A 23,468-nucleotide genomic window follows, 5' to 3' on the forward strand; every position below is an offset into this window, starting at 1 on the left:
GAATAACCTCTATTCCGGGGGGGGAGAGTATTACGGTACGTGGTATTGTGTAGGACGACTGGGATGGTGGGGTGGGTGAGATTGGGTCATTAACTTTAGTTGGATTGTTGATGTTTCCAGTTTGGAGATGATTTTGTTGATCGGCTTTTTGGCGATGGTGTTTAGGTGAGGTATGGGGTACTTGAGATAAGTGTCTTGTTTGTTGCAGGTTTGCTGTGTTCTTGGGCAAGTTACCTGGCTCGCCTGGGCTGATGAAAGTCAATCATAGACCGTTTGAACTACTGGAACCTCAGGAAGGTCCATTCCGCAAAGCGCTAATTTCAAGAAGACAGACTCTGCGATTTCTCATCGAGACGAGACATTCCCTTTCTCATATTTCCATCAAGCCAGCCTCCTCAAGTTAGTTACTTGCTGCTTCTTGCTTCGTTGCATGGTATATTTCCTATTTCCCATATTCAGTACACATTCCACCATCTTTCTACGAACTGCATTTGTTGATATATAGACGTTCCAAAACCTCTTCAAGCAGAAGTTCCTTGAACTTAGTTGGCTCTCTACTTGCTTCGAGATCACTAGACATCTTTCCTGCCCATCGTCGCCTCATGTCCTTCGTAAGGAAGATGCACAAAAGCAACTAAATGTCATATTCAACGCACACATGTTTTTATACAGCTGTGCACTGATACTTGAACTACATGTGGACTCTCTTGGTCTCTGCGACTCAGTTTTGCTGGTTAGATCACGTATGCTTTATATTTCCAGCTGTTCTCTTACATAGCATATATATTTTAGTGCCTAGATCTTGATTCCGTTTAATCATTTTCAAAGCACCCGAACATCTGGAGTTTAACCTTATGCATCTTGATCAAGTCCCTTGGATCTTTGCATCCATTTCTTCAAGCGTATAACTTCTTATGTGATGCATAACACGTAGAGTTTACATCACCTGTTTCAAAGCTTGTTTACCACTAACTTGTTAGTCAATGAAATTATTCATACGATTTTTAAACGCTTCTGTGTAAGTACTCGGAATATATTTCACTTTCAAACAAGGGGTTTGTCCTTTGTAAAGGCTGTCTGTTTCTCGAGCTGGTAATTGCATTGCGTTGACCCTACAATTCGCACCTCTGTACCCTAAACATCTAAATGCACAACACATCTTTCAATGCTTGGAACTTATTTTCCTTCCAACTCTTCTAGTCCTAAGACTATTAACGCTATTATGCCATTCAAATTACCTCTCATATTCCTACAATAACAATATCCTTTGGTTAAATCACTTCATCAATATCACATCGTGTGCCAGCGAAAGAGCGCTCTTCAAAGTCGTCAGGCTTTCACCGGAGTCGGTTCTCGGTGTTTTGTTAAGCCGATCTCGTTTCTGAACGGATGAACAGAGTGGTCGAAGTTATATTTCAAATAGCGTGTTAAATGAGTAAAGTGAATTAGAGTAGTGGCCTTTACTTATGGATTTCTTGTTTGGATTCATCGCTACTGGTACCTTACTCTACGATACTCAGATCACGTGGGATCCCTGAGTAGTGCCACAGATGTAATTTGTAGGTAAGCTAAGAGACTATATTGTTACATTACTGTTGTTTGATTTATACTAGTTAGTTCTACCGGTGATCTGTTACTTTTCCTAGGGTACGACACAGAGTTTGCGAACGGTCCCAACAAAAGTGTTTGTCACTGTAATATTAGTACAGCTTAAAACAGTTTGAGTAGGCTGATTACGCTTTTATCATACTAGTCAAAAAGTCGAATGTGTTGACAAGCGTCCAACATCCCTTTGTTGATCGGACTTGCGACTGTCTTTCTCGATACTTTCCGTCTAATTCTTGCACTTGTCAATTTCAATTGAAAACCCAAGCTCCTGAACGAGTGTGTCAAATGATTTCACGACTTGACCCATTTGATATACTGTTACGAACCACGCTATCCGGACTAAACTTGGCATCTCGAAATCTCGAGTTTCTCGAGCTCATTTTGGATGTCACTGCTCAATAGTACCCTTTCCGCCAAACTCACATTTACTGTTATAATTGAAAGTAATTAGGAATGTGACATAAACTTCTAATTTTGTGACCATGTGTTTTGTCTATAAAGCGGTAGTTGGATTTCGAATAGTTCAAATTGTTGGGACCAATATTTCTCATTCATGCCAGGCATTCACAAATCTATCTCAGAGCTTTTGAACATGTGATCATTGGTTAAACAGGTCTGGAACTTGGATTACAACTTCGATTGTTTTGCTTTTGTTACACTCGGTTTTTTTTTTACTTTGACCTTTCATCCCGTCTATCGTAAATATGTTGGACCAACTGTCACTCTTTCTTTTGTTTCATGTTGTCATAAGAATTTGGGAAAATCAAGTTCTCTTTGTCACTCGGAGTCTCCTTTACCTGAAGTTCAAAAATCCACATGTTTCTTCAGTTGGCCCTTAACTTCAAGGTTGATAAACTCTTTGTTAATGATATACTTCCGAATTCATATGATCATGCTCTCATCAAATCAGTGTTGGGGCTTTAGAATTTCAATTGCCGGGTCGAGGCCCCAACGGCTGATTCGGGGAGGAATGTGTAGTTGTATGTTTGTACAAAGTGCATCAAGTATTATAAAACCATGAGTTTTCTCAAGCAGTATATTGTCTTTCAGATCATATCAACAGCACAATTTGGAGCGCCTTTAAACCATCAAAATTACTCAATCAGCGTACCCACTTCAACCAACAATCTACCATGTCTGGACACGGTAAACACAGGAAAAGCCATAGAGAACATCGCAGCAGCAGAACAAGCGGTGGCCATCGAAGTCATGGGCATCATGGTCAATCATCGTCATCCAGAGCGTGCGAGAGTCATGAATCTTCCAGAGACCAAGCATCGTACGGTACTCAAGAGTCCTCCAGCACTTATCCACCACATGTTACTCAAACCTCCGTGGAGTTGACAGATGAAGATGCACCTGGAGACTCTGATCCTGACTACGATACTGCTACAGGACAATGGAAGTCGATTCCATATCAGACGAGTACTTCCAATCCAACGCAATATTCGACTGTCTCCTCTATGCAACAAACAAGGACATATGAACTTCATGACGAGGACGCGGAGGGTGAAGATGATCCGGATTACTATCTAGAACAGCCAAGTAGTCAATCTTATCCCGCACAAACAACTGCTTCTACGTATAGCGGAGGCGGGACTGCTAGTCAATCCAGTGCTTCCGGTCAGGCATCTTACACACCTTATGCTTCTGGTAGTGGTAGCAATACCAGTCACCCCAGTACTTTAGGACAGACATCTCATACAACTTACCAAGCAACAGCTGCAGCACCACCACTACGAAATGTTGCTTTCAGCACTTATAATCTCCCTGCTGGGATGTCTTCGGGTTATAGCCAATCACGTACTCCAGCCCAGGCTTCTTCTTCGTCTGGCTATTACCCACAGCAAGATACGAATATGGATTACGGTCAATCGAGCGCTCTGGGCCCGCAATCTGCGACGTCTGGTAATTTTGGTGGCCGTGGACCGGATGATGATATGACTGCTTCTCAGGGTCAGGGAAGCTGGGCTACTGCTAGTATTCAAACAGGTAGTTCAGTTCCAGGCTTTTCACAAGCTGGGTGTGGCAGTAACGCAGGTCAGGAAACTAGTTATACTCCAAGTCAAGCTGCCGACACGACCACAACGCAGCCAAGCAGCTCTTTACACCCAGCCCCAGTCCCCGACTACAGCGCACCCCCCGACTACAGCTACAAAGACGCCTGGGAAGAAATCCAATGGCCGAACACGGGAGTCCTACGATGCCCCCTCGAAGGGTGCAATTCGCAGTACGGCTCTCCCTTCGAAGCACTCGGCGAGCAAGGCATGTTATTGCACTTCCGACAGATCCACGGTCTTGATTCCAAAAATTGGGTGCGTAAAGTCACATGCAGTGTTCCGCATCGTTGTAAGAGGTACTGGTATTTCCAGTGGTCGCGTGTCGAACATGAGAGGGGCAGGGCACATCTGGATAATGTGGTGAAGGAGGAAAAAGGTATGCCGCTTAGAAGGGGGATCGCGAAGGCGACTTCGCGGATTGATCGTGAGAGGAAGAGGCGCTGATGGTGATAGGGTTAGTAAGATGAACAGGGGCATTCGCTGGGCGCTGTAATAATATTGTAGCGAGGGGAGCAGCGACAGTAGGGAGACGAAGAATTTGCAAACTTCTTAGATGATGTGTGGTTTGCTTCCTGACGCAGCTGATGACGTGCAACTTCTGGTACTCACACTATTTTGGGGGTTTCAAGCAGACAGTAGTTTCGTGAGCCCCCCACTACTAACATCTTTTTTTATACAACTAGAAGATAATTTTGTTAGTATCCCCAGAGGATCGCTCCCATCCCACTATATATAGAAGATTAGATAGAAAACGATAGATTTACAGTTAGCATATCTCGTTGGTATATTTCAGATAAATGATAAACTTACTTTTTCTTATGCCCTGTCTTCTTATATAGAACTCTTAGGACTAATTGAGACAAAATCCGCCCTTGTATTAGCATAGGTCAGTTGATTTCACATATCACCCTACCTAGATAGCATCCCTGGACCGATGTGGCACACCAAGATTCTCGTGGCATGATGACTTGGGGATGGTGTTTTGATGAAAGTATTCAGACTTATACAAGTTGCTTCTCCCACGGTTTTCGTTTGGTGTGTGGTAAAATTCTCGAAGTATAGTTAGAATTTTAAACAATGAGGTAATTTGATAACGTGCAGTCTCAATCGCAACATGCCCTTCGCTAAAACGCCTTCCCAATGCATCTACCATATAGTTTGAACTCCTGTCATACCCACAATAACTCTACGCTCCTACATTCAATTCGAGCTTCAATTAATATTTTCAACGACCAATGAGCCATTTTCATCACCGTCTAGCTCGATAAACCCTAAAGTTTCAATCTTCTTCTTCCACTTCTTACTTTCGAACCGTGCCAGTATCATAGTCATTCGTAAAATTACCCCCTCTCCTCCACTCGAGACATTCTCTTCCCCTTTCAGTGGCGTGCACGTCCATCTTCCAAACGCCCAATTCAATATATATCTCTCACTTTCCGCAATTTCTGACTCGGAATCTGGTGCTGGTATTGGTGAAGCAGATGCGAATACTGATTTAATACGATACACTTCATCTTTCGGTGCGCTTTCAAGAAGTTTCGTGAGCTTTGCATTGTTGATTTTTGAACTCGGTGAGGAAGCCATAAGTGTTATCGACAGAACCTCCACCTCACTCTGATGACTTTTCGCATGTTCATGTCCATTCGCATGATCATGATGATGTTTCTCCGCACCCTCAACCCCCAATAACCTCGCCGAAGCACCATCCACGCCGAAAACCAAATCCACCGGCACCTTCCCCTTATCACTCTTTACCGTCGCAACCTGCACCTCCAAATCGCCCACCCGATCAAGACACTCATCCAGTCTCCTCTCCCCCGCAATCTCCCACTTATTCAACACAATCAAATCCGTATACTTCGCCTGGATCTTCGCCGTGTAACTCGTATCTTCATAACCCTTCCAATTCTCCACATCAATCACCGTAACCACGCCATCTAACGCATATGCCTTCGTATCTCGCGCCAACCTGTTCACTTCCATAGCCAAAGTCGCCGGAAACGCACTCCCGCTCGTCTCAATCACTATGCGATCAGGCTTCACTGTCTTCCGCAGTTCTTCAAGCGCCGTGTCTAATTGCCCGACGAGATTGCAGCATATACAGCCATTTAGAAGTTCGCGTACGCCGGATATCGAGGAGGAGGACGCGAGTTGCGAGTCTATTGCTACATCGCCGAATTCGTTCTTCACGAGCGCGAGTTTGTAGGAGGGGTTTTGGGAGAGGAGTTGCGGGATGAGGTTTAGGAGGAGTGTGGTTTTTCCTGAGCCGAGGAAGCCGGTTATGATTGTTATCGGAATTGGTGACATTATTCGATGTATAAAGAGGATATGGAGGTGTTTAGAAGAACGTACAGAAGTGACGACGTCGTGATGTTGTGGTGGGGGAGAAGGAAATTTGCGATAAGGAGCTCCTTATCCGAAGCCGGAGCCGGGGTGCTGATGCCCTGTCCAACGGCGTTTTCCCACCAAAAGTCACCACGAACACTTAGAAATATATACTTATCCTAATATCGATTAATAAGGTCCCTAAAACTCAAAAGTATTCCTATATTAATAAAACTTTCTATCATTTAGCTTTTATAATTTTGGTCATTTTGGGCACGGTACAGCCACCTAAAGTAGCGTAAAATCGAGTTTTACCGAAAAAATAACTCTTCCACTCACACTGTCTATATAATTATTGTTATAATTTCCTCACTCTCATGGAGCAAACACCTCACTTACAATATAATGAAACAAGCCAAAGTAACTTAATCTGGTCTTACGCGGGCCAGGTGCTACGTCAAGGGTGTTCCTCGGCTTCTATTTCGTTGGCTTGAAATACATTCCATTGTACCAGTCCGGGGTTCGACTCGACCGTGAGATAGAACACTGATGAATACGAAAAGGGCGGCGCAACCTAGATAGGAGGCTTCTGAGGAGATTTTAAATTGCTCTTGATCTCATATGGCACTACATCTTCAAAAAACCTGGTTCTCTACAACATCCCCACTTGTTTGGACAGTAACGCCGCAACCTACCCCTGAAATAAGCGAGACCAACAAGCTGTGGTCCCAGAAAATGGCTTAAAGCAAGAAGTAGTTTTCAAACAATTTCAGAACATTTGTTATGTCGGAGCTCTTCTCTGTGTTATCAAATGGGTCTCTTACTAGAACATATAGGTGAAAATAGATGCTATGCTAACAATCCAAAATCCTTAGACTTACTAAAATGCTGCTCTACAACTTGATTGTAAGATTCAAGAGACGAGTCATTACTGTAATAGATAAATATCTTTGAGTGTGATTTAAATTGAATATTTGTAAAACAAACTCATACTGTTATTCTGTTCCTTTCTAGAAGCAAGTCTATAAATATCAAAAAGGCTAACAAACTAAAATCATGTACTCCTTAACTCCTAAACTCCGTAATGTTCCCTGATCTCCTTCCTGACACTCCTCCTCTTGAATTGGCTACATTCTTGGTAATCTAGCACCGAATACAAGCTGTGTTCCTCCTAGATGGCTCAGATGTTTTGCAGATCATTCTCCTGCAAGTTGTGAAGCAGAGATCTTTAACTTGAACAGTGATATGCAGGTAGTGGTGTGAGTGTATTAGTCAGATCGCCAGCTGCATAGGTAACTCCGTTTCTTTCAGTTCTGTCTTGTTGGTTGTGAGTGTATCGTATGTGTGTGACGGGAACCCCGACTCCCAGCACGAGATTTACCTGCTCCTTAATAGCGTTGAAATTGGAACTAGCATGGGCGTAAACCTTGACCTCGGTGATGGTGCCTTCTGCTGCCGCTTTTGTTGCCGCATCTCTTGCTTCGACTCTCTCTGTGCCGGCGACAATATGGGTGACAGATGCCTTGCCTGTGCCATCGAAAAAGTAGACGCCGTTGCAACCGCTGAGGTTATCAACACGGAGAATGTGACCATCTTCGACCCAAGTCTTGGTGAGGAAGCCACCTCCGAGGACGGTGAATGTGTATGTGATTTCATCATACTCGACCAATGTATCATCGACTCTAGCAGCAATCTTCTTATGTTTCATGTGGGAACAATGTCTCTTGTAGGGCTTGATTATTGCCTCAGGGATGTTCTTTTTTGGTTTGCCTGCATTTTTCGCTGGCTTCTTCTCCAGGATGACTTTCTTCTTTACGGGAGTGACGGGCTTAATAACTGGAGTCAATGGCTTCTTGACCGGAGCTCTGCGTTCGAGGGACTCGGTTTCGGTAGAGTGTATGTGGAATGCACTGGTGATACTGGTGACAGCAATCAATGCTGCTACAACACTAGTGAAGCGCATGGTGAGTGAAAGTGGTATTGCTTGAAATATGAAAGTGTAATTATGGTGAGGGATAGATGTTACTGCTGTTGAATCTATTGATGATGAAACTGAAAATGGTGTCGTTGCTGTTCAATTTGTTGTTATTGTTGAATCTGTTGATGTTGATATTGAAGATGGTGTTGATGATAATGAAAAGCAGTTGGCCCTGAGGAACTTTAACCTATTTATCATTCTACCAGACTACTTTGACATATCGAAAACCATATTTAAATAGTATTACAGATGCTGGAGGAGTGTAGGAGCTCTCAATAGGAATAATACAACAGAAATGACTTTTGAAATAGCCACGCGGCTGGTTTTCCTCTGCCACCGCTCCAGATCCAGGAGACCCTTTGGTCATAAGATAGCAAGAATATTAGCATCATGCTCACGAGAGGCTGAATTAACTAATCCTCGAGCCTACGAGCGAGGTTGTGATGAGACTCCAAGTGATCTGGAAGAATAAGATCACCAACCCAGTGTGGATATAAAAATCCCGTTACATGGTCGAGCATTTTGTAGTGATCAAAATAGAAATCACTACGTAAAAAGCGGGAACCGGCCTCTTATACGACTTTGAAATGGTTCTCCTTTGTACTCTAGGGTAATTGTGGCTAGAGTATTATTAAATCTGGAAGGATAGTCCCCAGGAGTAGGCAGAATGTAACCAAGTCAGGTTCCAGCCCAGGGTGTCAAGCCATCATTCCACCTGGCCCTAAACTTACCACCACTTCCAAGTTCCAGCTTTTTCAGCCTCGTCCGTATTATTTACATCCCATCAATTCCAACAGCGATTCTGCTCACACTGGGGACAAAAGGCTTAGCGAGTATCCCCTTTATGTGCGGGTCGCACAGCTGAGTCTTGGCGCCAGTTGATTGGCTACAGTAGAAGCCTCTAAATCCTGTAATTCCATTGGAACCACCTCGTTCAAGCTTACCGCTATGCGCGGAATCGCACCTGAACAAACCAAGATATATACGACAGACCTGCTCTTAGGATTATGAATGTGCGACAGCTCAATCCATCGATTTTTTGAAACTGCACCTCCTTTATTCTATTTGCGCATCTCCTGCGCGGACGTGTATTGAGTGTGCCACCACCCAGTGCTGTGGTGCTGTGGTGCTGTGCTGTGGCCAGAAGAGGCTTGCAGGATTGAGGTCACCGCTTTCTGACAGATACATCTTTCTAAGTTTATCAAATGTATATGACCTACCTCGTCGTATAAGATTACCTCTCTCTCACTTCCTTGCCGCCTCTGTTTCGCCACCTGAATAGAGTCCTGCAATGGATCCCTGCGCGCTTTACAAATTGCCAATCGACATTCTGCACCATGTTGCGGCTTATCTTCATGAGACACACCGAACGAGCCTTTATTCCTTTGGATTGGCAAGCAAACTTTGCCATCAAGCTTGTAATCAGTTGATTTTCCGGGAGGTCCATCTTTCAGTCAACAGCTGCGATGCATTGCAGCAAAATGTTGACACGTTGATCAAAGTTTTGGCCGACAGATGCTCCGCAAGCCATGTCCGTCATCTAGGACTTAAAGGGTCTTTGATTGTAAACATCGACGGAGAGTTTGATGAGCTTGAGGACACAACGGGATCGGAACTTTCAGATGCGAATGAGTATTTCTGGAGGACTGGCATCTCTGAAGTTCTAGGTGATGAACAGCCTTGGTTAGGTGGAGAGTTCTTCCCAGACGATGTTGTCGAGGTGTCTCCAGAAGAGGATGGGGCATGGGCACCGGTTGTCCACCTTGTCAAGACCCTTCCACACTTGACGAAGTTGATATACGACTGTCGAAACCAGTTCCCACCCAGCCTGCTTGTTGCACTCCATGAACATCAACCGCAATGCAAACTATACCACCTTACATTTAGGCTTAGAAGCCTGCGAAGTGATACTCTGGATCAACACGAGATGGCTATTGCTACTTCACTGAGTTTGCACACGATCAAGTGTATACATGCCTGGCGTGACTCGAACGGGGAGGATGATTACCACGAGAATGCGATGCCAGAGCTTGTCGCTAGTCTTGCTCCCAACTTAAAAGAGCTTCACATGATTGAGCTTTTCCCACGATACTCCTGTTACCGCAGACGAGATATTCCTCGCGAGCCATGGAGAGGTCTTCCTGGGTTTATCCCCGGCCGTCAAAAGGGTCAGTTGACCTCTTTGTCACTTACAGGGACGTCAAACTTCACGCCAGAGCTCCTTCAGACTTGGAGACAAACGACAGTATTAAGCTCCCTGAAACATCTGGTCTTGGGTGGCGGCTTCTACGACTATCGTAACGGCATAAACGGCGAAGCAATGGCGTGGATGGTCCAGAACATGTCCCTACCCAAACTAGAGACGCTGCGTATTCGTTTGGACCGCGGCGAGAGAACTATTCTGCAACCAAACTATGTCAGTGATGCCATTGACCTATTCACTAATCTCGAATCGCTCTATGAGCTCGCGGTGGACGGTCCACTGGAGCCCGAAATTCTAGATGCTATTCTTTGGCGACACGGGCCCACATTAAGAAAGCTCAGTTTAAATCCTTTTGAATCCCCACGCGCCGCGAATCTGCTATACATACCACGTATACCTATGACGTTTGAGAAGATGCATATACTCCAAATCCAAGTTCAATGTCCCGGCTTGCAAGAACTCGGTCTCACAGTCAAGCGCACGAGATCCGACGCGCAAGAAGCCGATATGTATAGATGTTTTGCACGGTTTGGCTATCTTCAGAGCTTATTTCTTACCTTGGATTGTTCTAATTGGCAGACTTCTATTTTAGGGGATGATTGGGACGATTTTGACCGCGAGTTTATCCACGCAAACGCATACAGGACTGATCGAGTCCTAAGGAAAGGTCATCTCCGAGAAACCTTTAGGAACTGCGCTGTAGACGAGACATTAGCACAGTCAATCTGGAAGACCATCTGCCAGCACAAGGCAGGGAAGCAGTTAAAGTCTCTCAAACTCTATACCTCAGGTGGTGGGGTCTTTGACTGCGATGAGGGCATCCCCAACGACGAAGATATTGTAATCAGTAATTTGAGTCGTTTTTGGCTGATTGAGAAAAGTGTCAGAGATGACATGGACACTATCAACGTGAAAGAGCTTGGCCGAGAAGCTAGAGAGGCTCGCGATGCAATGGAATCAGAGTTATATGGCATACATTACAAAGGAGACAGAACGGGGGCACTGCTTCCGCCTAATTCGGCTGTGCATATCTTTCGCCGTATATGGCCCCAAAAGAAGGGTAGTATGGATTGGCGTCAGGACTGGACAAGTTTCCCCCTTCATGGATGCTAGTCTTTCACAGAAATCAAATTCAAGGTGCAATAAACTGTTCGGAGACTTATGAGAGAAGTGTTTCTTAAGTAGCAATAAAAGAGGATATACATCAATAAAGATGCCGTTTCCTTAACAACCAACGCTGTCAGCTATATCAGTAGCTATTGAAATCACCACATAATTGCGGCATCCATTCGATGGTACTTTTCAACACCCCATCTGCTAGATTTTGGAAAGAAGAAATCCTGAGTTCTGCAGCTTTTGGAACACTTCCTTCGGGTCCCACGTTAGCCGAACGGCGTTCAATTCTGCTAAGCTACGAGCCCCGTAACTCTTTAGAGGAGATTGCGAAAATCCAGCATCATTCATGAACTCAAAGTCTAGCAGTTTGCCGGCGGCCCTTGACACATCCCGAGCAGAAGATATAAGCTTCTGAATTTGCTCGATTGCAAACTTATCTTCGCTATCTTCTGTCCACTGGACACTGAATGCTAACCCTATCGTATCAAGTTAACGCGACACCTGTTTTTATCATTACGCATAAGTACTTACAAGCTTGGCTGACAGGCGAGATATGCATTGGATTTCCTCCCATCTTAATGGACGCCTTTGATGCTCTGGCAGCTACTGGTTGAAAGGTGAAAGCCAGGGAGAAATCGGCAGACACCTTTTGGTCTTTCAAGATGTCTTGGTACACATCATTGATTTGCTGATAAAGTGATGAATCGGTACATATGGAAATACCACCGACCGCGTGCCTAATAGTTGCCATATATCAACACTGCTAAAGACTCGGAACTGTTACAGGTTCGACTTACTTGGCTGACCCAGGCACGTTCGCCGCCTTAGCTACGGAAAGCATCGTTCCGTTCGTTGGAGGAACGGCAACAGCTACTGGCATTATGTCGTTGAAAGCATCAAAAGCTGCTGGTTGACTGTCACTCCATCCAAGGTAAACCATTCCAGCGATAAACATGCCGCCATTGTCGGTTAAAAAGAATCCAATCCGGTCATCTTCCTCCCTAGAATTATCAAATACTGGCATTAGCAAATGGCTAGAAATCAAAACAGCGCACATCAAATCCCTTATTCGAGGAAATTGAAGCGGCACATCGGTATCACTGGAGATATGTGAAAGTGGGAGTCTACATTGCCTCTTGTACACGGACTGTGGCATCCAGGATTTTTGCGGCGTCGTTCCCATTGTACACTTTGAACGTGTACCATACCTGATAATCTGGGTTCGTGTAGATATTAAATGTAGTCACGATGCCTATACGGTCATAGAATCAGTGAACAAATCACAAGCTCTGTTTCTTCCTTTGTAAATCAATCTTACCGAAATTTGCCCCACCTCCTTTGAGAGCTCGAAAGAGATCGTCATTCTCTCCAGCACTGGCGATAACAATCTTCGAATCCGCAGTGACGAGCTAATGCAAATATCGACAAGTTAACATGCAACATTTACAATTCGAAATGCGAGCCGCCTGTTTCCATACCTCAACATTTATAAGGTTGTCTGCAACAGACCCCCAGCGAGTGGTAAAGTGGGACATACCACCTATGTCAAAATTTAGCAAAATGGAGTCAATGGATGAATTTTGCGACAGTGATTCCAAGAAACATACCCCCAAGAATGAGTCCACCAACACCAACATCCGACACCCTTCCACCAGCAACCGTCAACCTATGCTTCTCAAGCTCTGTGTAAACAGCTTCCCAAGTGGCACCTGGCCCTACTGATACCACACCTTCCTCCTCAAAAACAATGATCTCATTAAGTGCGCTAAGATCTAGAACAACACCTTCTTTCCCTACACTACCATATCCTACATTAGCGTTGTGACCGCCACTGCGAACTGCAAAGGTAGCTTGGACATGCGTCAAAATTTTCAAAACGATGCAGAGTTGATGCGGGTTGATGATACGAATAAAGCAGGCTGCGGGGAGCCAGCAGGTGCTTGACCTGTTTGTTGTCAGCTCAAACGCGATGGTATGCTCATGGGGGTTGCAAGAACCAGTTCTTTTGTTGGGAGTTGTCGTAAGTAGAGTCTTCTGCATCGACGACAGCAGAGCCGAATAGCAATTTACTTGCAGCGCAGACGAGTTGTGCACGAGCTTGCGCGGTGATCGTCGCGGTTGGGTCGAAAAGCGAGTCTAGAGTTACTCTGTGCTCTTCGATTGTTGCTCTGTAGTTGGACTTGAGATCGTTATCGCTGGCTGCCCAAGAACCTTCGACTACAAAGGTCGTAGAAATAACTAAGAGTTCTAAAAGCGAATCCGATAAGGAAGCCATGTTGCGTAATACTGAAATTATATGAACAGAATATCGAAAATCTGGAGAGGCAGCTAATGCTGATCTTATATGGCGATCAAGCGTGGAGGATTCCAACAAATAGATATCCTTGTTGTTGGTATGCCGTGTATGCATGTGGCTAAAGCATGCGAGCATTGGGGCAAAAGTGATTGCTTTTGAAGGTCTCATTTTTGGATATGAGAAGGAAAGTCGACTAGAGAAAATGACATATCTTAAACTGAAGAACACATAACTCACATGGAATAATTTGTCATTATTGATAGATGCTAAATCCTCTCGAGCCTGCCCGATTACCTGAACAAGAAATTTCGAATTACCCGGGAGAAGTGCCGAGTTGGCTAACCAACATCTCTTTCGAAAATATTGGTTGGTACCGTGTCTGACAGCATGAGGGTTTGCAGGTGTGTTTCCTCGTCCGGTAAGCGAATCAAGTTGACTTTGCTATGCAATCAGGTACAATCCCAGCAGGAGTGCAATTTCGTTCTGTTCAGAAAATGCTTTTTTTTTCGGAAGGCACTCTTGGTACTTTGAATAGCTGATGGATCACTAGATATCTGTCATAAATTTTGACAGGGGGCATTGTTCCTACGACTCTGTCGGATTATGTTAAGATTTCCCGGAAGCTGAATGGACCAAATAATAAGTTTTCTCATAAAAGAAAAGGCTGATCTCTTTTGGCTCATGCTAATTAAGCGTCACAGAATGACTTCAGCGATTTCAAAGACTGATGAGTGTGGTAAAAGTTCATGATGTGTTCTTTATGCTCTCTCAAGAACGAACAAATGTAGAGAGAAAACCCAGTATAATTATAGGTGTGGCTGAGTGTTACATCGTTATTATGATAAAGGTGAGAGTCGAAAAGTAACTCACTCATATCTAGGTGTGGTCAACTAGCTTTCTCTCATCAATTTGCCTGTTGACAGCCCACTCATAGAACAAAATACCAGACTTAGAAAGCGATTTCTCAGATGCTTCTTTGTTAGAAGAGTTCAGATCCTTCGTTGAAAAGATATGAGTGTTAACAGAACTTTATTATTCACCTCCTCAAAGTCTATTACTCCCAGTATCATCGTTAGAAATAGTATAAATTCCCCATTTGGCCACTTCAATCTCAGTTTAACACACAACATCTCTTGGAAACCCATCATTCGTCGAATAGTTAACCCAGATTTTTGTTTAAATCTTCAATCATAGATTAAGCGTTTTCAAAACAAGCATGCCTAAAATAAAGCACACCGCTCTTGAACTAGCAGCTGTTAAAGCTGCAGAAAAAGCAAATGTGAAGGAAGCTCTTGAGAAACAAGTAGATGGCGAAAAGAAACAGCCATTGACTTTTGGTCTCGAATTTAAATTTGTTCTTAAGGTCGATGGGAACGAGCTCAGAGATGGTGAAAGTGGTTTCTTGATTTTGAAGCACAACACACAAGAGGCTAGAGATACCGTCAGAGAGTACATCCGCCATGTTATTCTCAGTGCCGCTAAAAGAGAGCCACATGTTGTTGGTTATCACAAGTTGTATGGCATAGAGATAGGAACATGGAATGTCACAGATGATGTTGAGATTCAGAGCAGAGTCTGTGAAAATAAATTTTCGGGAAGCAAACGCTACTCTGTTGAGCTTGTTTCACCTGAATCGAGGTTCGACGAAAACAGATATAAACAAATCCGCGAAGTATGTGAGGCGGTTGTTAGCAAGTGTCGGATTGAGATCAACCTGACTTGTAATCTTCATGTACACATCGGCAACAACGACAACATATCTTTGAATTATTCAGTATTGCAAAAGCTTTCTGCTATTCTCTGGACCTTCGGACCGCATATTAAACGGCTCCATCAAAAGCTCCCATCAAAAGAGGCTTGGCGCTGCATTCCCTTTGGCCGAGACGACGCAGTACCAGAGTATGCCCAAGATCCCACAAAGGGGTTAGAAGCGATTCTGCAGTGTAATGATATGGATGATCTGGATCGCATTGTGCGAATAAAGGAAGAGCGGTGTGCATATTCTACCTTTAAGATGTTTCAAGAGTTGCCGGGCACCAAAGATGATAGTTCCGGTATTCAGTACGATGAGAACTATGAACAACTTGATCCGGGAAAGACCTTCGAGTTCAGACAGCATAGCGCGACCTTCGATCATCAAGAGGTTCTCAACTGGCTTTTTGTCTGTGCTGATCTCGTCAGACTTGCGCAAGCGATGGATCTGAAGGTTTTAGGCAATTTACTGAGAACTTGGATCAAGGTTCCCGTGGGTAAGGATTTATTTATTCTAGTGCGAATTGTTCGAAAAGTACTCCACCTCCCCGAAGTCGCCAACTATTATGCAGTCAAAGGCAAAGTAGTGGACGAGGGTGATGAACTTGAGCAGATTGATCGCGGTTGGCAATGATGTATCATGGACTTGCATGTAGATTACATGAAAAGTTGTAGAGATGTTCTTTAACTCTTTAAAAGACTACGTACTCAAAATGGTTTCAGTAATATAATGACTAGCATCCCCATTTTCTTATGAATTCTCACCGCCACTCTGTGAGTGTAGAGCTGCGAGACGTGTTCAACTTGCTCACTTCTGTGAGATGTTACCTGTGTGAATGTGATATACGAGAGCACTATTCACATAGCGTTACTTGACTACATGCGGTTTTATGACAGGCCTATTTTCCCCGATTTTATATTTATCTATGAAAATCCCGGGTATTATTTAGTGAGTCAGAACAATTTCTTAAAAGTATTCCGTAATTGTTGATTTCCTGTTCTTTTTGACTGTTCTAAATCTGATGCCCCTAGATGAATCCCATATCAAGAGTATAAAGAAATCTTGTCAAAGCATCCATCTAGTTTAAAACAACAAATCTTGACACATAGGTTCACACATCGACCCTGCAACTTTGGAACCAAAAATACACATCTTTTAAATCAGGATATCAGAGACATCAAAACGACAATGTCGGACGCAAACCTTCTTAACCAAGCTGTGAAAGTTACAAATACCGCCAAAGTGGGAAAGTCTCTTGTCAACAAACAACCCCCGCTGAGAATCAGTCTCGAGCTCGACTTAATTCAGCTCTATAGCTTTCCTATCGATGGCAAGGAGCTGGAATTCGGTGATCTTTTGTACCTGATGAAAAACGACAACGAAAATTCCAGAGCCATCGTCCGACAGCACGTTAGTCACGTTATTTCTCCCCACACACCCAAGAAGCCATTCCTTGAAAGAGACCTTCGCTTCAAAGCTTTCGATACTTGGAGTGTAATCGGAGGTGAACAGGTTGAAGTAGAGTGCTTGCGTGGTGCAAGAATCAAACGCTATGATGTGAAAGTCACCTCACCAGAACTCAACTTCAGTTATCAAGCCTTCGATCAGGTGCGCAACGTCTACAACGCTGTCGCCAAAAACGGTCACACTTCCATCAGTGACCGTTGTTTCTTAAGGGTGAACATTATCAGTGACGATACTATCCTCAAATTTCCGGTTATGCGAAATCTTATGGCTATTTTGTGGACCTTTGAGCCACATATCGAACGAGCCCATAGAGAATTACATCTCATAGAAAAGTACGGTTCTGCGGGCCTTCGTCGATCCAAGAATACTTCGACAATTCTCGGAGATCCTCTCAAAGCTTTAGAGGAGATTATGAAGTGTAATTACTTGTCCGAATTAGGCAAATTACTCCGCATAGATGATAGCTCTGCCTACATTTTCGATACACGGCATTACGGCTTTGACTGTTATACTTATGCTGGTAGTTCCGAGGACGATAGTTCAGATGATGGCTGTCCGGATGACGATGATTCTGAGAAGGTACATGCGCAGAAGGCTGATGTTAAGAAAGCTCAGCTTCCAAAATTAGTACAAGCTGGGAGCCAAAACATCGTCTTCAGACAACATCGCGGAACTTTGGATGTTGAAGAAGCTATAAACTGGGTTCTTTTGTGTCGTGGCTTTGTCAACCTTGCACAATCAATGGATTCGATCATCTTAAGCAGTTTGCTCAAGGCATGGATCATAGTTCCTGAACGCAACGATGTATCTGTTCTTGTGGTCATTATCCGAGAAGTGCTATGTCTTCCTGAAGTAGCTGGCTACTACGAAGATAGAGGCAACGCAGTCGTTGATGAACAGCAAGATACTACCCCTATTGCTTGATGCGGATTACAATATATGTGGACTTGTTCTGGTACTACGATATCGTCCTTCTCACTAGGCCAAATCTCAATCGAAATCAAAACTACTAACACAAAACAACTTACATCAATAGGCTTTGAAAAAGAAAAAAAGAGAAAAAGAAACAAGGTCCAATTTTCATGTATATTAAACTCTGCAAATATCCAAATTTTCTTTTTTATAAATAGATAAACCAGACCTGAAGCCGCTGAAAATAGTACGTGAATGCTTCAAAAAAGAAAGCTCAAATCGTTCACCTAGTTTAGAGCGCCCAAAAGTGTTACATACGTTCCATGCGAACAAGTGACGTAGATATCTAATAATGTCACTAAAAATTTGGTTGAGTCGACGACGATATCTAATCAACTTTTGGTGACATCTATTTACTCCCATATATCTGAACTCGTGGTTACATGACCACCATAAAGTAGAATACAATATGAAATTAAGAGCAAAAACCAGGAGAAAATACCTGTGCGTTGAGGTAAATTCAACTCCGGGGTAGTAGTAATCTTTTCAACGGTATGCAGCAGTTGTCAAGGTAACCGAGTACAGCCTAGCCCTTACTTCTCTGCAACCAGAGATATTCATTCCCATATTTTCTCATCCTCAAGAATTCTTGCGGGCACGCACTTGAGAGCTTTATAGAGAGTTTGCCTCAATTCATTGAAGGCGTGTCGTGCGCGCCGCTTTACATCGCGTTTCGCGTCATCCTCGTCCACCCCGTTTGATGAAGAGGGGGGGAGAAGGAGGATTTTACCCGATGACCTTAGGCGAAATTCTTAATAAAGTCATGAGAAAGTACTGACCAAATATTCCAGCACCAATCTGCTGTAATTTCACTCCTTTTCTGGGCACGTTAATATCATGGACATACGAGTACTCTTTCTCCGGAGCGCAGCCTTTACCCATTATCCGGCTTGGAACTCTGGGTGGGGGACGAGATATAAGGGTGGACCGCACCTTCTTCTGTTTTGAAAGATGAAGGTCATACCCTTCTGGTGGTGATAAGCTTTCACTTCTTGGGATATCATTTCAAGGAGGGGCGGAGGGATTCTTGTAGGTGCAGATAATGACAAGAGCCGACGGGATTTTGGACAAAATATAACTCTCGCGGGACTAATCCTGCAGATCATGATTTTTATGGGATTTTTCGTCGTGGCTGTAGTCTATTACACAAAATTGAGAGCGAGACCAACTAGTAAGCGACCGGCGATGGTTAGTTGGCAGAGGGTGTTGGGGATGTTGTATGTGGTTAGTGCGTTGATTACGATACGGAATCTGTTTAATGTGATTGAATATGCCGGCCGGAGGTATGCATTCAGAGGTGATATTCTGAGTTAATAATTACAAGCTAATAATTGGAGTAGAGGAAGTGGGTACTTGCTATATAATGAGTGGGCGGTTTACATCTCCGATGCCCTGCTCATGGTGTCTATCTATGGGATCTCTCAGGAATTGTGTTTCGGAAGTATGGTGCCACGAGAGGTTTATACGGATATAGAGATGAGTGTGTCGTCATAGATGGCTAGGTAGGTAGCGTTATAGACTGCGATGTCTCTTTGTTTGATTATGGATATTGGTACCCTTCCGGAGTTTCAAGTGGCGTAGTAGGACAGATGTTTAGAGATATAAGGTGAGAAGCCTTTATGATTGGTTGTTCATCCAGTCTGCACGTTTTCACAGTGGTGCTTGTATATTTGGCAATCTTCCGGGTGAGAAGCATCTAAATCTCACACAAAGCTTCATGCTGTTCCATTTCGGTTATCCAATTTATCAAAGCCATTGGTTAAATAAAAACCAGGTAATGTATTTTCTTGTCACCCTACCGGCAAGCCTATAGAGAAGCTAACCTCCAGCTCAAACATATTCATAACACAGATACCCGCCCTTGATATCCATGACATCTCTGACAGTTGCATCTGGAATGATTCCCAGAGACGAAAGCACATGGTTTAAGGTGGTGATATTACCATTATCGCCAGCAGTAGGGTCTGGAGTAACAGCCAGCATGGCAGCAGTTGGTTTTCCCCACATCTTGGATTGCGACTCGGTACCTCCACCAAACTCGATGAAACCTACGGCGGGATCTTGAGCGTTAGGACCGCCCATGTCGGTTAGTCGTTTTGCGAGATCTTTGCTTTGCCAATCCCACCACATCTTGTCGACGAAGCCGTGATGCATCATGAAGAGAGGATCGCCGGACGAGGTGATTGAATCTCCATCCTTTTAACATGCTCGTTAGCTTCATTTTGTGCTTCACACAAATCGTAAGTTCCTGCAGAAACGAACTATACACACCATCATTGCTAATGCCATATGACCATACAAATGAGGTCCCATGTAGATAGCAAGCCAAGCAGCATCATAATCTTTACCACTTATGGCAGTAGCCACGTCCTTCGCACTACAGCTAGAGCTCAAACTGTCAGTCAACTTGCGATTGACGCAGCGAGGATTTGTCTGAAAGCCTTGACCAATGTTGACCTGTAAATTGGCATATGGTCCATCGGCTACGCAGTTTTTCGAGCCTTGACCGCTCCCACCGAATCCGAGGATTTTGTCGAAAACTTTGGCTTTGGAGAATTTTCCGGCGTCTTTGGTTTCGTCCCACCATCTTTGTAAATTCGAGTTAGCTGCTGTTTCGGGAGGCTAGAATAAGGAGTTAAACGTACGGAAGACCGCCAGTGTACCCACATTCAGCTAGCAAAGCTTGATGAACGTTGAGGAAGTACCGATGGTATGGCAGGAATTGTCCAGTGCTATGGATTTGAAGAGCATGGATTTGATGTAGAGACACGAATTCGTCCCAACGAGTCTTTGCGCCAGGCATCTTATTGAGTTTTTGGGGTGATTTGAAAAGACATTGCTCTGCAGCGATATAGGCCTTCTTATCGGCATCTGCCATATTCGCCCTACGGAAATGTCAGTTCTTAAATGCTTTTGGTATGGTCTTTCGCTTGGGTTTTTGCACTTACCATTCTCGTCTTTTGGAAATTGTGGTACAGTTCGAACCTGCACGATGTGCAAGCGTTGCTTCAACATGCAAACAAGCCAGCACTACTAGCAGTAATCGGATTAGATTACCCATGATGGTAGGATACGAAGGTTTCAATGTTACTTTGGTGGAGATATCCAAGCATCGAAGTGCCTCTTAAGACTAAGGAACTAAAGCTTATATCACACCAAGCCAGCTCGAGCGTCCGTGCATAATCTTCGCCCTCCCAAAACAGTTATTGATTGTTGGTCATTTATGTGCATCACGCTAGATGGGTCGTTACGTGCAACAATGACTCAGCCTGAACGGTATTGCTTCATTATGTTGCCCACCATGTCAGCCATCTGTCGAGAATCTCAATCTGTTCCCGACGATCAAGATTTATATTAACGGCTGTTAACAGTATATGCGGTGGGAATGATAAGGCGGTATGGTATGGCTGCAATGTAGGTCTATGTCCTATGTTGTACTGAAAAGTAGGAACGTTTTTTGAAGCAGCGCAACGTTAACAAGGCTCAAGTCTCAATGCAGTAGTTCAGGAGTTTAGCAACTTCGCTTTTCTGCCCCAAGACGACGGAGATCTGCTAGTTGGCAATCTTCAACGAGTCCAATCCTCGCTACCTGTTTCCAACACTCTTCTTTCCGCAACCACGTCCGAGTCAACTTTCTGCGCCACTCCCTTCTGCCCCTGGGTAAACATTATCTGCCGTCCGCAATGCAATGAGTAGATGCAGAGTACTTTATCTAACCACTAATTCGCAATTCCTTATTGGCGCGCCAATCATCTTTTACCGGAGAGCGGGTTGTTCATTTGCAGATCTTGGCACATACTCCACGAGACTTATTAGTTGAAGAATCAAAATAATGATCATTTTGCTTTTGTTTTGCATATTCGCAAATGCGCTGGTCAAGCCCCGTTTTGGTTTATTGCATTTATAGTTAGGGGTATTTTCCTACATTGTAACTTCCCGGCAATTATTTCGGTAGCAGGGTATCATAGTCGATGATACACTGCTACCGGTATTGGGTTTTTGCCTGTAGGCTTAATGCGATCCTAATGTTTAGTAGGTTGGTAGTAACACTCTACCTGTGTGTAGTATGCACTTTATAACTTGGTCGTGTTGTCATCAATTATGGAGGAAGTTTCGACACTTCTTCCTTCACAGACTTGGTTGTCTTTCAGACAGTGGATTGATCTGTTGACCACACATTTCCCGTTCTTTCATTTTCATATCCAGTTCAATAAAATATGCGCCTACATTGTCCTTTGCTTTTAGGAGCGTTCGTGGCAACAGCTTATGGCCATGGCAATCTCGAGGCCCGTAGAGAGTTTCTTGCCAGTCATACGAACAACCTAAACCACTGCGGATCTATAAACAAAGATTCCGGGCTTTATCAGCGAGCGATTGAAAGGCGTGAGGCACTCATTGATCACCTCCTAGCTGAGCGGAGACTACAGAGTATGGCAGCTGATATCTGCGTGATATAACGAGACGAGAAAAAGCTAAAGAACCATTTTAGGACGTCAAGTTTCCTCTGTCAACACACCTCATAAATCTGATAAGCCTTATACCGCCTCAACAGCTCCATCTGTTGTCTTTGCTGGAAATAAATCATGCGTTTTGAGCCCTGAGACGACTGAAGGGCCGTTCTGTAAGTGACCCTCGTCTCATCGGTGTGTGATTTACTGACGAACCTGGATAGATGTGACTGGCGAATCTATTCGCACCAATCTTGTTGATGGGCAATTGGGAGTACCGCTTCACTTAGATATCCAGGTTATTGATGTGAACACATGTCTACCCCTCAACGGCACGTTCCTTGAGATGTGGTGTTAGTGAACCCTCTTTCTTCCATAATCCCAATCTATACTCCATACGCCACTGTGTTGATTCTCCAGACTAACTTATAAATCATTCGTCTAGCTGCCAATACAACAGGTGTCTACAGCGGAGCTCTCGCCATTCCCAACGGCTCCGGAATGGGCGACAAAGCCAACCTCAACAAGCAATTCCTCCGCGGTATTCAAAAAACAGATGACGACGGCGTCGTTCAATTCCAAACAATCTTCCCAGGCCACTACACAGGGCGAGCGACTCACATCCACGTCATCACGCACCTAAACGCCAAAGCAGAAGCCAACAACACAGTCTTCAACACAAAAGTCACGCACAACGGCCAAGCATTCTTCGACCAAGATCTCATCGACAAAGTCGAGAAAACCGCGCCTTACAACACGAACAAACAAACCGGAACCAAAAACGCTAAAGATGATATTCTTCTGCAAGAAGCCGCGACCGCGGATCCGTTCTTTGAGTATGTGCTGCTGGGGAGTGATTTGAAGGACGGGATTTTTGCGTGGTTTTCTTTTGGGGTTAATCCGAAGTTGTATCGGGGGATTATGGCTGTGGCGGAGAATTTAAAGGGGGGTGGGAAGATGAAGACGGATAACCCGAAGTTACAGGGGTTTGATGGGTTGTTTCCGGGGGGTTTCCCGACTAGTTGGCAGCCTGGGTTTGGGCCGAGTCCGACGATGAATGCTGTGACGCCGACCAAAAGTTGATAGTAGTTTTGCAAAGGTGCATTTAGGAATGAGAAAAGCAAGTTGAGAGATTTGGAGGAAAGCAGATGTCCAAGCTAGTCTCTACTGATCTGATCTAACAGCGGTGCTCAGGTGCTGTCACCGCTGTGGTTGCATTGTTGTAAAAAGTATGTCACATTC

At 44.2% G+C, this 23,468-nt stretch overlaps 9 protein-coding genes across 9 annotated transcripts; 5 read left to right on the forward strand and 4 right to left on the reverse strand.

The window, feature by feature from the left end:
• Positions 1 to 2,741: 2,741 nt before the first annotated feature.
• Positions 2,742 to 4,112, forward strand: GLAREA_07410 (uncharacterized protein; the record flags this gene model as incomplete). The annotated part of the gene is made up of 1 exon (XM_008082098.1): positions 2,742 to 4,112. The coding sequence occupies one exon, from the start codon at positions 2,742 to 2,744 to the stop codon at positions 4,110 to 4,112; it is 1,371 nt and encodes a 456-aa protein (XP_008080289.1).
• A 768-nt stretch (positions 4,113 to 4,880) lies between these two features.
• GLAREA_07411 (P-loop containing nucleoside triphosphate hydrolase) lies at positions 4,881 to 5,975 on the reverse strand (the record flags this gene model as incomplete). The annotated part of the gene is made up of 1 exon (XM_008082099.1): positions 4,881 to 5,975. The coding sequence occupies one exon, from the start codon at positions 5,973 to 5,975 to the stop codon at positions 4,881 to 4,883; it is 1,095 nt and encodes a 364-aa protein (XP_008080290.1).
• A 1,246-nt stretch (positions 5,976 to 7,221) lies between these two features.
• GLAREA_07412 (uncharacterized protein) lies at positions 7,222 to 7,956 on the reverse strand (the record flags this gene model as incomplete). Its single annotated transcript, XM_008082100.1, has 1 exon — positions 7,222 to 7,956. One exon carries the CDS (start codon positions 7,954 to 7,956, stop codon positions 7,222 to 7,224), a length of 735 nt encoding a protein of 244 aa, XP_008080291.1.
• A 1,306-nt stretch (positions 7,957 to 9,262) lies between these two features.
• On the forward strand, positions 9,263 to 11,287 carry GLAREA_07413 (uncharacterized protein; the record flags this gene model as incomplete). Its single annotated transcript, XM_008082101.1, has 1 exon — positions 9,263 to 11,287. The coding sequence occupies one exon, from the start codon at positions 9,263 to 9,265 to the stop codon at positions 11,285 to 11,287; it is 2,025 nt and encodes a 674-aa protein (XP_008080292.1).
• Positions 11,288 to 11,491: 204 nt separating this feature from the next.
• Positions 11,492 to 13,565, reverse strand: GLAREA_07414 (FAD-binding protein; the record flags this gene model as incomplete). Its single annotated transcript, XM_008082102.1, has 8 exons — positions 11,492 to 11,766; positions 11,822 to 12,027; positions 12,088 to 12,291; positions 12,419 to 12,542; positions 12,609 to 12,699; positions 12,769 to 12,830; positions 12,898 to 13,235; positions 13,288 to 13,565. 8 exons carry the CDS (start codon positions 13,563 to 13,565, stop codon positions 11,492 to 11,494), a joined length of 1,578 nt encoding a protein of 525 aa, XP_008080293.1.
• A 1,237-nt stretch (positions 13,566 to 14,802) lies between these two features.
• Positions 14,803 to 15,972, forward strand: GLAREA_07415 (uncharacterized protein; the record flags this gene model as incomplete). The annotated part of the gene is made up of 1 exon (XM_008082103.1): positions 14,803 to 15,972. One exon carries the CDS (start codon positions 14,803 to 14,805, stop codon positions 15,970 to 15,972), a length of 1,170 nt encoding a protein of 389 aa, XP_008080294.1.
• Positions 15,973 to 16,527: 555 nt separating this feature from the next.
• On the forward strand, positions 16,528 to 17,730 carry GLAREA_07416 (uncharacterized protein; the record flags this gene model as incomplete). The annotated part of the gene is made up of 1 exon (XM_008082104.1): positions 16,528 to 17,730. The coding sequence occupies one exon, from the start codon at positions 16,528 to 16,530 to the stop codon at positions 17,728 to 17,730; it is 1,203 nt and encodes a 400-aa protein (XP_008080295.1).
• Positions 17,731 to 19,608: 1,878 nt separating this feature from the next.
• On the reverse strand, positions 19,609 to 20,839 carry GLAREA_07417 (Di-copper centre-containing; the record flags this gene model as incomplete). The annotated part of the gene is made up of 4 exons (XM_008082105.1): positions 19,609 to 19,974; positions 20,050 to 20,365; positions 20,424 to 20,663; positions 20,727 to 20,839. 4 exons carry the CDS (start codon positions 20,837 to 20,839, stop codon positions 19,609 to 19,611), a joined length of 1,035 nt encoding a protein of 344 aa, XP_008080296.1.
• A 1,156-nt stretch (positions 20,840 to 21,995) lies between these two features.
• Positions 21,996 to 23,309, forward strand: GLAREA_07418 (Aromatic compound dioxygenase; the record flags this gene model as incomplete). The annotated part of the gene is made up of 4 exons (XM_008082106.1): positions 21,996 to 22,206; positions 22,268 to 22,399; positions 22,451 to 22,579; positions 22,672 to 23,309. 4 exons carry the CDS (start codon positions 21,996 to 21,998, stop codon positions 23,307 to 23,309), a joined length of 1,110 nt encoding a protein of 369 aa, XP_008080297.1.
• Between the last annotated feature and the right edge of the window lie 159 nt (positions 23,310 to 23,468).

This window comes from Glarea lozoyensis, assembly GCF_000409485.1.
Source record: "Glarea lozoyensis ATCC 20868 chromosome Unknown GLAREA16, whole genome shotgun sequence".
Classification (NCBI taxonomy): Eukaryota; Fungi; Ascomycota; class Leotiomycetes; order Helotiales; family Helotiaceae; genus Glarea; species Glarea lozoyensis.